Here is a 13733-nt window from a genome sequence, read left to right as displayed (position 1 = left end):
GCCACTGCATCTTTTTCACGGGAGTGTTTGTCAGAAAACTGATACTGCTGCGTTTACATTGAGGTTTCTAAATTAACCACATCTCTGGGACCCCCCGGCGCAAACTGCTGCTCACTCTGCCAACCAACTGGAACCGCGACTTTTAACGCCAGCTCTCGTAACCATGGCGAGACATGATCCTCCTTGGCAACCAGTCCTGGTTGTTCAGGTGATGACCATCAAACTGTGCGGACGGTTCTTTCCAGTCAAACGGAGATGAGCGTTTGATCCATCTACTCAAAATGAAAGGTGAGTTGTCAGACTTGTTGCTCCAGAAGCTTTTCCATTTAAAATGTGGAGTTTTCGTGTGATTGATGCTGTATGTTTCCACAGGCGTAGTCGCTCTGGCTGTGTTGTTGGGAAGTGTTCGTCTCGGACGTCCCTGTGCAAAAGGGGAGTCGGTTTTGTTCTGCTTTGATGCTCTGACAAGTGAGAACTCCAGCTTTTAAACTTTGAGATGAATAAAGTTGACAGATTAAGCAGCAACAGCTTCACTGAAAAATAAAATTTAGTTTTTTGAGAAACTGGTATTACCTTTTATGAAACTTGTTCTTGCATTTAAACACTGATGTTTACGATTGTAGTAGGAATTTGATTCTAATCCAACACTTTGTCTGCATTTGAACTATTAGTCAAATCCTCAGCTGTATTAGGTAGTAATTTCCCTAAGATGACTTATGTTGGTTTTATTTAACTTACTGCAGCAGTGTTGGATTGAAATGTTCTCAATCCAACATTAAAAACTTTAGACTCGCTTTCAAATTCAAGTTTTTCTTTTGGCATTCCTTCCAAACAAAACTTGATCATTTTTATGATGCATTTTAAACCCTAGAAAGATGTACTCATTTTCCCATAATGTAAACAAATATATAAGCTGGTATTTCAGATTTATAAAGCAAAGGAGACAAATGTATCTTTGTGCTTCACTTTTTCTCTCAGATTTCATCCCTAATTGTACAACCATGATTGTGGCTTTAGCGAACGTTGGAGAAATCAACTCCACGGTTCTGCAAAGCGTAAGCCTCTCCTCCATCACAAAGTTCGAAAGCCAAAACTCGGGTATCACAGGAATCGCTGAGAATGCCTTCAGCTCTTTTTCGCATCTGAAAATTCTCATTTTACATGGTAACAGTTTGTCCAACGTTAACCAGAACTGGTTCAGAAGCCCTGCTACTATCACTGAGCTAGATTTCTCTTCCAATCTGATTAAATATTTGAACGAGTCGAATCTGACGGGACTCACAAACCTCAAGAAGCTCAATCTGAGAGGGAACAAGATCCACACCATCCATCCCGATGCCTTCAGATCCCAGAGGAAGTTGACTGATCTGGATTTGTCAGACAACCAGTTGATGAGGCTTTCCCCGCAGATCTTCATGGATCTAAAGTCTCTAACGTCCATCAGACTTTATGGGAATCCCTGGAGCTGCTCTTGTGATGCCCAGGACTTTGTTGACTCTCTGAAAGGTTTGTAACTTGTGGCACTAAGAACTCAAACTGTTTTCAGAACATTTAAAGGTTAAAACTCCTTCCTTGTCCTCAGAACTGAATACATCTCTGCTGGTGAATCGGATGAGTGTGAAATGTAAGACTCCTCCACATCTGGAAGGTCGACCAGTCTTCAACGTGTCTGTGTGTTCGACTGCCACACCTCCATTGAGGAGTTCAGCGACTCCAACCAGTACATCTGTCATTTCAACATGTTTGGTTGTGATCCAAGATTAATCCTTAGACCCTGTTTTTTAATCACTTTCTATGAATAAATATTGTTTGTACCTTTTTGATCTTCAGGTAAAACTCAAACAACTCGCTCACAGCAAACATCTGGAAAGACGGAAAGATCTTTCCATACCAAATCCACTACCCCAACTCAAACGACTTCTGCTCTCATGGGTACATGTGGATTATTTCTCCTCCTTTCTGTTTTAATCTCTTAAAAGTGTTTCTTCAGCTTCATCTCTCAGCAACACTTTCCTCTTCAGAGACTTCTGAGAGAACAAAACCGCCTGATGCCACAGCGTCATCTTCATCCCCTGGTACATCTGGGCTAATTATTTAACATTAGACATAGTTTTCCCTACTTGGTATGTGCAGGCTGATACTTTTAGGATCCTTTTATATCAGTGTAAAACTAAGGGCAAACAATTAGTCAACTTAAAGGTAAATGAAGAATATGTGTGAAGTAAGATGTATAAAAGGAGGCTGGATTAAATAAGTTATCAAAAATGTATATTATGGTATTTGAATTGTGAATTTATTTGTATTAGGTAAAAACTCTGCTAAAATAATTTAGAATAAAACACCAGGTAAAAAGCTGTCTGCTTTAAATGCCCAGATAATATACTTCTTGACTGATATTTATATAATTATTATATGATTAAAATCTGTAGCTGCTGTGGTTTTGTTGAATTTTTTTAATGTCTACATACATGCCTTAGTTTTATACAGGAATAAAAATAAGGACGACAAACACACCAGTAAAGTTTTCTTGGTGGCTTTGTGACCAACAGCACCACCATGCGGTCATAGTTAGAAATTACATCTTTCAGGTCATTCTTCCCTCGGAGGTTAAATATATTTTTTTTTCTAACACCAAATTCAGCCTTTTGGCATCGAGATGATCAGCTTGTGGTTCTGCTAAGGCATCGAGGAAGCCCCGGTTGCGTTCATAGCGGCCTTAAGCTCATCTTTATCGTTATTTCCGGTCTCTTTTGATTTGCTTTTGACAATACTTCTTGAGTTCTCAGAGTTTTACGTAAAGCCAGATTTCTGTATTGTTACTTATGACAGTGTTAGCCGGAGCCAAAGCTTTGTTAGGAAATTATGAGGTAGTCTAAAGTTTCCTGGTCTTCACTAACTTTGGATTTGAAAAAAGCGCAGCAGATCAACAGTCGTTTATTCAGACTTTATTTTCAGGATAAAACTCTTATGAGACTCTATCAGTCATTGTCAGGTCACCGCTCCATTGCAGTTGAAATATATTATTGTGATTTAATAACCAATTCAGCTAAATACTTCTGTACTTTAATGCGTTTCTCATCGGGTCTGATGCTTCGTGAAACAGAAATTACATACTAGAGTTGGCCTGAAATCCTGTCTCTTACCAGCAGGCGGCGCCAGTGGAACATGTAACTGCTTTCATCTCGCTTCCTTGACAAAAATTGAATTGAGATTAATCTTACATCAAGAAATGATTGTATGCATTCCATTTTGTAGAGTTTTTATTAATTTTTTTTAATCTTTTGTTGCTGTCAGGACATTATGTGACGACATTATCATCAGTCATCAGACCTGTAACTACACCTACACGAGTCGTAGGTGTGTGTGATTCTTCTGAATTAGTCTCACATTTAAAACCAAATGTATTAATTTGCATTTCCTTCATCCTCAGGTTCATCCACAACCTCAAACACAAAGATCTGCACTCTAATCGCTGTTATTGGTTTGAGTCCTCTTTTTATTTGAACATTTTTAGTTAATTTGGTTTGAAAAATCTCATCTTGATATGAGATTATGGCTTTCTTCTTGTGCAGTGGTCCTATGCATGCTGCTGCTTTTTGCGTGTTTCATGGCACTGATGCATAGGAGGAATCGCAGTAACAAAGCCGTGAGGCCTGGATGTCCAACAGAAGAAGAAGAGAAGCAGGAAGGAGATGGCGTGTCGAGTCGGGATCAATCTGGATGTCTGGAAAAGGCTCAGAGAAAATCCTTCACTGGCATCAGAGCAAAGTCTGCAAACGCAGTCATCCTCTCAACTCCTTTCTGTGTGTCTGAGAATGACAAAGTCACTTCTGAAGACTCTGAAAAAGAGAACCTTGGAGCTGAAATGGGAGGAGAAGTTCACCCAGAAACTTTCACAACCAGAGACTCGATGGAGGAGTGTGTGAAGCAAGAAGGTGATGATGGAAATCCCTGTGAAAACCAGGAGTGTGATCATGTCAACATGGACGTTATACCGTACTTGAGTATCGGCACCAAGCAGAACAAACCAAATCCTGATGAAGAGTCTGCAGAAGGTCCAGGTCAGAGTCATCAGAGAGGAAAATTCATGAGGATCTCCACCTGGCCTCCTACTGCAGCTCAGTGGCAGGCAAGATGCAAAGCCAAAGAGGAGGAAGAGGAAGCTGATGAGTTTACTGTTTGGACTCGGAATGCAACTGTGAAGGTCTCAGAAGATGTGAAGATGATGATGGAGCAATCCAGCAGCAGCTCTAACCGGTGTGAAGACGAGGAAACAAACATAACTCTGAGTCTTTCAGACAGCTTCAAACCTCTGGAGACTCCTGTCCGCGTGTCGGAGGGGGAAGAAATGAACCTGGATCCAGATTCTGCAACACAGACAGACATCTGGGTCAGCACCGGCGAAGAGCTGAAGCCCGAAGAACATCCGGCAAAGAAGAAGAGAGAGGCAGGTGTGAGGAAGGACCAGAAGCGGGCAGAAAACAGAGCCGCCGCTGGGGCGAAGGCGCCCTCTGGTGGCGCCTCTCCAGATGACGAAACTCTGCTGTCAGGGAATGAATACGCCTTCATGGACCTGCTTCATGAAGTGGTTCAGAACAACGGCCGCTGGACGAGAGAGAGGTGGAAACAGAATAATATTAACAAGCAGCGGCGATGAGATCAGATTCAACACTCTTAAGATTATCCTGTGAGAGTGGATCATTAGTTTAGACAAGAGGATAGTTTCAAGAGTTTCTTAAAATCAACATATTCACTTCCTATACAATTTTTTTTCTTCCATTTGGATCTCAGCTGCCTGCCTTTTTACTGTATTTTTTTTTCTGTGACAAGCAAATCTGATTACGTCACATTCCACGGGCACTAAGCTGTTGCCTAGCAACCCTAGCTGAGCCCAACCCATCACCTAATAACACAAGCAGCACGTTTGATCAGCTGGTTTTACCACTTCTGGAAAATACAAGCGTTTTGTTGACTTATTGTTCTGAAAATATTTGCTGCATTATTGTTGGTTGTGCAGGAGGCTCTACTTCTGCTTTTCAAAAATGTACAATTGTATAATTGCACGAGTTGAAATAAATAGAATCGATGGTGACTGTTTATCACCATCGGATTGAATGTTTATCATAAACTCAGTGTGAAGTCAAATAAAAACATCTTCCAGTCGGTGGATTTGGCTGCATGCAGCATTTATTTGTTCGTTTCTGTATGTGCACTTCTCATAAGAAATAGTACAAAATGGATCATCCTCTGTTTGACAATGAATCAAAAACAAAGTGGAGGTAAACATAATACATTGGCTTTTGATAACATCTAGACAACATGCACGTTCCATTCATATAAATACAGAGTATCAAATAATGGCTCCAACTTGCAAGCAGTTGATTCAGTTATGGGTTTTTTTAATCTAGCGACAGGACGCCACGCTAACTGTTCTGCTAACGGTAGGAAATGTTTCGTTCTTGGCAAGCTTTTTATATCAAAACATGCTTTTAAGAGATAACATGCCCCGTGTGTTGAGTCCAGACATCAGAAGACATCAAGTGAAGTCGTTCAGTGCTATAAAGGTTTGTTGTGAGGATCCTGTAAGGTGTTACATTAGTGGTTGCATCCTCCATCACAGTCGCTTTCACTGAACTGTTACTTCTGACTCTGTGAAACACGTTTTCTGGACCAGTAAAGAAAACGACGCAATCCCTTCTCTATCACTTTAGAATAGCTTGAAATGAGAAATAAGAACAGCATACCTAAAATTAAAATCTGCAAACATCTGAAGTCATGCTAATGAATGCATGATCGGTCTTTGCTTTGCCGGTAAATATTGTCCATGTTCTACAGATTCAAATTAAAGGGTCATGCTGTCACGCTCCGCACGTCGCCACAGAGCTTAGTGCAAAAATAGTTCAAGTCCTTTTTACTTTTCATGGCTACAAAGCCATGTATACAATTCATATTTATAGTGATTAAACCCAAGATACAGATGAAAATTAATGACTCGGGCATAAATACTGAAACTGTGGTGTACACAAACCACAGCACTTGATTTTCAAAATAAATGTATGACAATTAAACACTTGATTATGTTTGTGAATACCTGTGCAAAATATCCTGCTGTGCAGAACTTAAAAGGCCATTTAAAGCGTGTTAGTCGTTTACAATCAAAATGATTTTATAGCTCAGATGTTTTTTGTCAAATCGGGTTTTAAGTTTTCAAAAACAGAGAAAAAAAAAACTGTTCCACTAATGATCTCCCTGAAACAACAGATATAGTTGTAACTTTATATATTGATATGATTTACAGTACAGGGAAAAAGTATTTGCTCTTTTTCAGATGTACAAAAATTACATGTCAACCAGTTCACTGAAGTTAGCATGTGTACAGTCTGGCTATTCACACTCAGTAGCTAAAACCTCACGCTAAACTTAGCTGAGCTAATGGTTTGATAATTTAAGAGGTACATGTTGCTAAAAATAAAAATAATTCTCCCCAAATATTTTAAAAAGTCAGTATTTCATAGTGCTGTGAGGAGCTGGGGGAAAGCAGAACTCTTGTCTTAGCTGCATGTCTCCCCCCTCACATCTAACCTTCCTGTCTAAAACTGTCAAAGACCAATAAAACATTTTTTAAGTCAGTATTTCTTTACACTTCAGCCATTATATAGATGGAGAAACACAATAAATAATAAAAATAATTAATTCTTCAAATTCTAGGATTAAACTCAGAATTCTGGGATTAAAATAAATAAAGTCAGAATTTTTAGATTTTTTTTCCCCAGTCCACCTCCATTAAATTCATTTTTCCTAACAAGCAAATCAAATTAGATTTAAATAGCAAGTATTATGATCAACAGTGGTTAAATTTGGCACTGAATTTGATATGATAGCCTCCTTAAAAATATGTATTTCCCGAACTATATGTTCTTTCTTCTGCATGTTTACTTTTTGCACGGCAGCAGCAGCAGATGTTGCAGTCAGGTTTGAAAATGATACAAAAAAAGAAAAACACTGGTGTCCCAAAAATAAATTCAAAAATGGCACAGTAATAACAGTATTTACAAATAAATAAACAAAACTTCATAGAATGTGGAGCTGTCATGATTTCTAACAGGGAAATAATTTAACAATGTTCATTTTTCATCAACTGACACAATTACAGAGAGAAATGCTAACTTGGCTAATAAAGGTGCAACTGGTGTAAGCATGTAATAAATTTAAAACAATGACAAAAAGTTCACAAGGATAAATGAAAGTGACAGTAAAGTAAGAAAATTGCACATGTACCTTATTTTCCTGGTAATACTTGAAAATGTAGAAAACCAACCCAATCATCAGCTCTCTAGCAAACCGTCATGTTTAAGTTGTCGGATCTGAATGATTTTCAGTTAGTTTCTGATTATAAGCAGAAACAGGCGAAGAAATTGGCAAAAAGCCGGTAGTGGCACAAGGGCAGCTTCCCCCCACCTGAGCAAAACATGAAATGAAATTATTTTACCTATCGGCCCAGAAACGACCAACAACCCTTCTGATCTCGGCGGTCGGGCTGGACAGAGGAAGCAGCGTTCAGGTTCTCGTTCGCAGGGAGTTTTGTGAGGGGAAGTGATGACTAGGCACTCTTCATGCATCCTCCAATGGCAGCTCTGATGAAAACGGGAATCTCAGGGCCGTCTTTTAGGATGTGGCTAATCTCTGGTCTCAGGCCGAGAGACACTTAATGCACATTCACTATGAACACCTCATCACCGCCCCTGGCAGGCCTTCCTTTGTGCGAGGTATATGAGATCTATTTAAAAGACTCAAAGCTTTTAAAGGTGAGTTTCATTTCTTGACTGTGCGCCAAAGTCCTGTTGGTTCTTGGTGTTTCGGGGCGCCTGTCCCATCTGTGAGTCCTCTGGCATGTGAGCCAGAGGGTCGGAGCGAATAATGTACCTGTAAGGACAAAATCCACCACGTTATTCTTCATCTGCTACTCTAAGAAGATTAAAATATTATGCAACCTCCTGCTGCTTAACTTCTGTTTACACCTGCTAACTAACATTCATACAGAAGCTAAAATAAAAAAAATCAGCCAGTAACCAGAATCAGTGCAAAAACACAAGTATATTTTTGTCTAGTTTCTAGTGCAAATGTATGAGTATACATGAAATAAAACTTATTTACAAGTATTTTTTCAGTAAGATACAGGTCTCTATGCACAATGATATGTTTTGCACGTTCACTAATTTTTATCTTAATGTTTGCCTCATGTTGAAAACATAAAGATACCTTAATAACCTCACATTAATCAATATGTCAGACAGAATTAATAACCTAAACATCATTTCAGATGAGCAAAACGTATCCAGTTATGTTTAACTTATGCAAAATGAAAAATTACAATGTTTACATTTTCTTTAAGCCAAGTTTAAACTAATTAGATTTTAAGTCATTATTTTTGGTTTATGTCTCAAAGAATAACCACAAAATCTCATCAAGCATTTTTGTGTAGTTTCTAGTAAAAACATCTTATTACACTTAACATAAGGCAAAACTAACGTACAAGTAAATGTTTTAGGAAGAAATAGGAGCTTGTTTCAAGTATAATTTAAGTACTAGATTATTTCACTTACAACAAGATATTTTTCTGATGTTACAAATGAAGTAACCTACTAATGAAACATTTTTATATCAATATTAAGGAATTACTTACTTAAAATAAGCCTCTATATCTTGCTCAGTTTTGTCTTATTTCAAGATATTTGCACTAGAAACTAGATCTTACTTGGTAAGATTTTGTGTTTTTGCAGTGAGCAGGTCAAGTTGAAAATATTTTGATGGCTAATTGTTGATTTCTCTGGACTTCTCCACCTAAAAGAGAAGCACAGAAGTATCGTTTCCACTGTTTGTTCGTTTTAAGTCAGTAATTTCTTAATATTGATACAAAATAACTTGTTCAACTGGCAGATTATTTCACCTACAAGACATTTTCCCCATGTTACAAATAAAATAATCAGCCAATAGCTTTTATCAATATTAAGGAAGTATATATTTTAAGTGTACTTAGATTATAATGTAGATAAAAATGCTTTGGAAGATTTATTTTTTTGCAAAGTCTGAAAATGTGAAATGTGAGAAAAATATGAAGAAAAAATTTTAATTGTGATGTTTTATGATTTTACTTTTATGATTTTTGTTTTTTATTTCCCTGTGTCCTGCAGAAATCCTGATAATGATTTGAGATTGATGCTGCAGACTCCCATATGGCAGTAAAACCAGAAGAAATGCAACCAAAGCTGCCTGACAGGAAGCGGCGTCCTTACACGATGTCGTTGATCTCCAGCATGGTGTCAGGAGGAGGATTGATGAGAACGTAGGACAGCGTGTTCTGGTGGTCGTTCATCTCGTCTGTAAAAAGAGACAAAAGAGGCCTTGAGAGCTGCTCTGCAGCCCTCCCTCATCCTCCTCCAGTAGACCAGCCAAAAAACACGGCCTCTAAACTCTGACGCTCTGAAAACCTCACTTCAGAGAAAAAGTCATTTGAGTTTAACATCTAGAATGAATTTTCTAGTTCTTTTATTCTTTTATTATTTAGTGTTTATATGCAGACGTTAGTCATTATCAGTATTTGAATTTAGAGAATAATGATACATGATATTATGCTCTAGAATAACTGCTGCAAAGACTAAACGGAGAATCTTACATCTATGAAATGAATGAATAAGAACTGGTTTATATGATTATGGAAATATAATAATTTGTTTCGTATCATCAGTCTGTTATTTACACCAGTAATCATGTGGAAAAATGGAGATAATGTGTCGCAATTCTGCTCAACAAATTCAGCTTAAAATTTCAATTTAAACATTTGAAAGCTTCCGGTGATGAAACTTTCTTTAAGCTTAATCTGAATGTCAAGTTTTTAACGCAACCTGGGATCAATGGGCTCTTTGCACCTCAGCTTCCGCGTTCGGGGTAAAGCGGCTCGATTGTTTCCGATCCAATACAAATATCATTTACATTAGGTGCTTTCAGGGCTTGGCCAAGGTTTGTACATCGATCCGAAGCCCCAACAAGTAAGCTGGAGAAAGGTTTTAAGATCCTCGTTATACATTCACTGACACGAAGGTGAGTTTTACTTAAATTTTGTGGCTAACATTAACGTTAGCTTATGCTAGTAGGCAATATTCTCCATTGTTCTTGTAAAATGTGCTATTTAAGTATCTAAACATTCTAACGACAATGTATTTATCTTATTTGTTTATTGTCGTTAGTGTCACAGACTAACAGGGAGGTTATGGTTCGGACTTTTTACTTCCGAAGCCTGACGAAGCTCAACAAGCCTGATAGCTTAACAGTAGCGCAGCTCTGGTGTCAGAGATCTGGTTCAGCTGTTCAGGTTCAAAGTTGCTGCTTTTAGAAAAATATGACCGTGTTGCTTCATGTCTCCGTGTTATTTCGTTTTAATACCTTTGCATGTTTCTTGTGAAGAGCTCAGATAGGACGGTGTTTACAGCAGTATGTACAGGCGGATCAGTTGCTCGGCTGTCTGGCTCTGGTCTGCTCTCTCGTTACCATAAACTCTTTCAGGCTGAATACAGAAGTGATTCCATGGAAATAACTCAGGGAGGCTCCTTTATTTACCATCCGTATCCCCGGTAGTTTTAGGCTGATCCGGAGTGAAGTGAAGGCTGCAAACTTTGCTGTGCGGCGTTAGCTGGTAGCGACAGATATTTACAAGCCATCTTCTTAATTCAGGATCGCTTGGAAATTAACGAAAACTTAAAAGCCCATTATATTAGGAAGACAACGATGTTAATAGTATTGTTTTTTTGCATCTGAAATACGACTTAGTCTTTTCTACCAGTCATGGTAACTCAAAGCGGAAAAAAGTGAGCCGCATTAGCTCCTGGAGATGTGACGTCAACGCCTTAGGTGCAAAGAGCCCATTATATCTATAAGGAAAAGAAAATCACAAATCTGAGAGGCAAAGATTTTAATCTCTGAATAATGTGTAGAAGAGGTTTCAGACTCATAAGGTGTTTTATCAGATTAAATAAGAACCCTAGGTGATTCTGCCTCCACCATGTTTTACACATATAGCAATCAGTGTGTAATAGATTGTAGTTCTTCCAGGCTGCAGGATGGTGGCAGTGTTCATCTTAAATTTCACCCAGTCGACTCCAAAGTGAAGGATCTAAATCAAGGTGAAAAACTCATTTTCATTTTGGACCGGTTGTGGCTGAAAGTGTTGATAAAACTGCCCATTAAGAAATTTGTTAATGTTAAAATATGAATAAATAGCCGTCTTTATTCGATGAGTACTTCTTAAAGTCGTATGGTTGTAATGTGGAAGCATAGATACAAGAAAATGCTTTAATTTGATTAATAAAATGAACTTTAAATACACAACGCTTGTGTTGCCCTCTTGAGTTTGACAAATGTAATCTAAATACGAAAGATAAATGATTCTAAAATATAACTAAGGTTTTTGTTGGGACAAGTTGGGATTTTCTAAAAGTGAACTTATCAGCTGCATCTACTGATGACGAGCAGCAGCAGAAGAAAGAAACCAAAGATTTATGTAGGTTTACCTCTGCCTGATGAGAACTTGATTGAATTTAGGATCAGGGCCACTGAAAAAGAAATCTGACTTTAATCTCAGAATTTTGACTTTATTTTCAGTTTTTTTTTTTTTTTTTTACTTTTTTCTTAAATTTAGAACTTTTTTTCCCCTCACATTTCTAACTTTAATTTCTGAATTCTGCCTTATATTTTGGAATATTTCAAATTTTTCCTCAGAATTCTGATTTTAATTTCAGAATTGTTACTTTTTCCCCAGAATTCTAACTTGTTTCTTAGAATTTTGACTTTAATTTCAGAATTTTGACTTTTCCTCCAAATGTTGACTTTTATTTAAGAATTTTGACTAAGAAATTTTTTTCTCAGTGGTCCTAATCCTCTTTTGTACAAATTACTTAAAAGGAACCATATGACATTTGTAAATCAACATTAAATATTCTTGGAAAACTTTAATTAAACATCCAGATTGAGCAAAATGAACAGGTTTCATTAAGTCAGGGACTGAAAGTCTCAGTGTTCAGTGTGTTGTGTTCAGGTGTGCTGGTGCTGTGCTCCCTGCCTGTGGTTCCTACTGCACTCTGTGATGGACGGAGGACGGGAAAGGAGGGCGCGTGTGTCTCCATCACCCACCTGCTTGTGGCCCTTTACAAAGCCAGGCGGGGTGAGAAAGAGAGAAGGGCTAACCGTTACTGACAGGCCACTCTGTCGAACAAGGGGAGGCCCACATGCTGCCCGCTGACCCGAACAGAACCACCATGCGCAGCGTCAGAACGGTGCCAACATGCAGACAGAGTCCGCCACAGATATAACCCCCACCCCTCCATCGCATTCGCTGCACGTCCTGCGCATTCCACGCGGGCGCAGCAGGCTGGTGGGGCCATGCCACAGGACAGCACACGCAGCTTCCCCCGCTGAAGCCCCGGAGGTGACAGGCGACAAGCCCACAGACACAGAGGACATGCTCCAGCATCCGCCAGACCGGACCAAACGCAGAGCGACTCAAACCAGACTGAGAGTGAAGCAGAACACATCGGGAGTGTGAGAGTGGAAGAGGTCAGGTTTGATCCACTCACTGACTAACGTTTGTTCACACTGGAACAAAAAAACTAAATCTTACCAAGAGTTTTGGGTTGAGTTTCTAATGCAAATATCTCAGCAGACTTGAAATGAGATTAAAAAAATAACTTACAAGTGACTTTTCAGAAAGAAATAAGAGCTTGCTGTCAATCGATTAAAAGATTTAATCAGATTAATCACATTCTACGATTAATCGCTATGCTCAACTTGAATGTAAAGATGAACATTTTCAAAAAATGTTTAAGAAAATGTTTTATTGTCTCAGTTTTCACATCGTCACTTTCCTAAAATAATCCCCAAGTCATTTTTTGCCAGAAGGAGTTTCTTTTTGGAAAAATCACTTTTGACAAAAATAACTTAAGATATTATTTTAGGAAAGTGACAATATTCAGAAAGGCTTGAATATTATAAAATAAGTCATTTGGTTCAAATGTAATTTAGAAATGTTCTAAAGATGTGCAGCAAAGGAACCGAGGATGGGAGTCGAACTCAGGACTGTCTTAAGGACATTATGGTTCCTTAATAGTGATGAAAAGTCATATTTCCTCTAGCAGATTATTTCACTTACAACAAGATATTTTTCCTCATACTTTAAGTTAAATTATCTGCCAGTTGAGCTACAAATTTTTCATAAATATTAAGAAAATACTAATGTGAAACAAGCTCATATTTCTTCCTGAAAAATTAGTTTTGTCTCATTTCAAGTGTCAAACATTTCCACTAGAAACTAAAACAAAAACATTTGGAAAGATTTTGTGTTTTTGTTAGTTTCTCTTCTAATCCACACCTAAAAACACAATCCTCAGAGGATTAGATAAGGATTATATACCATGGCCAGCAGCTTCTTACCGACAGTTTGTCGATATCTATTGATCCAACAATGATGGATACTACACTGTAAAACATTTGAGACACATTCAGTTGTATCTACTAACTTCTACTCTTTAAGCCAAAGAAAGTTTTAGATTTTAACTTAAATGTGTGAGTTTGTGAAAGATAAACAAGTTGTGTTAGCTTTTTGTTAATAGCATGTTTTCTATCATGTGAGTTAGTTACTTTAACATGCCTCTTGTGTGTTTTTAAGGCTATTACACATTTTAAAA

The 13733-nt window shown here is 38.1% G+C and overlaps 2 protein-coding genes across 4 annotated transcripts in view; one reads left to right on the top strand and one right to left on the bottom strand.

The window, feature by feature from the left end:
• Positions 1-353: 353 nt before the first annotated feature.
• On the top strand, positions 354-5153 carry LOC106922574 (uncharacterized). Of its 2 annotated transcripts, XM_088008678.1 has the most exons (8): positions 354-468; positions 979-1506; positions 1583-1720; positions 1831-1932; positions 2004-2075; positions 3295-3357; positions 3431-3481; positions 3573-5153. In XM_088008678.1, the coding sequence occupies exons 1-8, from the start codon at positions 354-356 to the stop codon at positions 4655-4657; spliced, it is 2154 nt and encodes a 717-aa protein (XP_087864804.1). In that variant the 3' UTR covers positions 4658-5153. The 2 variants fall into 2 exon arrangements, with proteins under 2 accessions (XP_087864804.1, XP_087864803.1); XM_088008677.1 differs by lacking the exons at positions 354-468; positions 2004-2075 and having other exon boundaries at positions 1583-1741.
• Positions 5154-5169: 16 nt separating this feature from the next.
• The window catches only part of kcnt1b (potassium sodium-activated channel subfamily T member 1b), a 79082-nt gene continuing 70518 nt past the window's right edge, over positions 5170-13733 (bottom strand). For both annotated transcript variants that reach the window (XM_014995099.2, XM_088008676.1), the window contains 3 exons: positions 12184-12195; positions 9294-9378; positions 5170-7923 (listed from right to left, as the gene is read on the bottom strand). In XM_014995099.2, the coding sequence (XP_014850585.2) occupies positions 7800-7923; positions 9294-9378; positions 12184-12195 (221 nt within the window). In that variant the 3' untranslated portion in view covers positions 5170-7799. The remainder of the gene's footprint in view (positions 7924-9293; positions 9379-12183; positions 12196-13733) is intronic.

The sequence above is a fragment of the Poecilia mexicana genome, unplaced genomic scaffold (assembly GCF_051168715.1).
Source record: "Poecilia mexicana isolate PSO_F unplaced genomic scaffold, ASM5116871v1 scaffold_9, whole genome shotgun sequence".
Classification (NCBI taxonomy): domain Eukaryota; kingdom Metazoa; phylum Chordata; class Actinopteri; order Cyprinodontiformes; family Poeciliidae; genus Poecilia; species Poecilia mexicana.
The sequence above is the reverse complement of the archived record's forward strand: the minus strand, read 5'-3'. Positions and strand labels throughout refer to the sequence as shown.

Excerpts from the sequence above, each read along its gene's own strand:
- LOC106922574 (XM_088008678.1), top strand. The coding sequence starts at position 354 with ATGCTGTATGTTTCCACAGGCGTAGTCGCTCTGGCTGTGTTGTTGGGA. Across the intron at positions 1,933-2,003 it reads AACGACTTCTGCTCTCATGG|CAACACTTTCCTCTTCAGAG; the intron begins GTACATGTGGAT and ends TTCATCTCTCAG. Across the intron at positions 3,482-3,572 it reads CACTCTAATCGCTGTTATTG|TGGTCCTATGCATGCTGCTG; the intron begins GTTTGAGTCCTC and ends CTTCTTGTGCAG.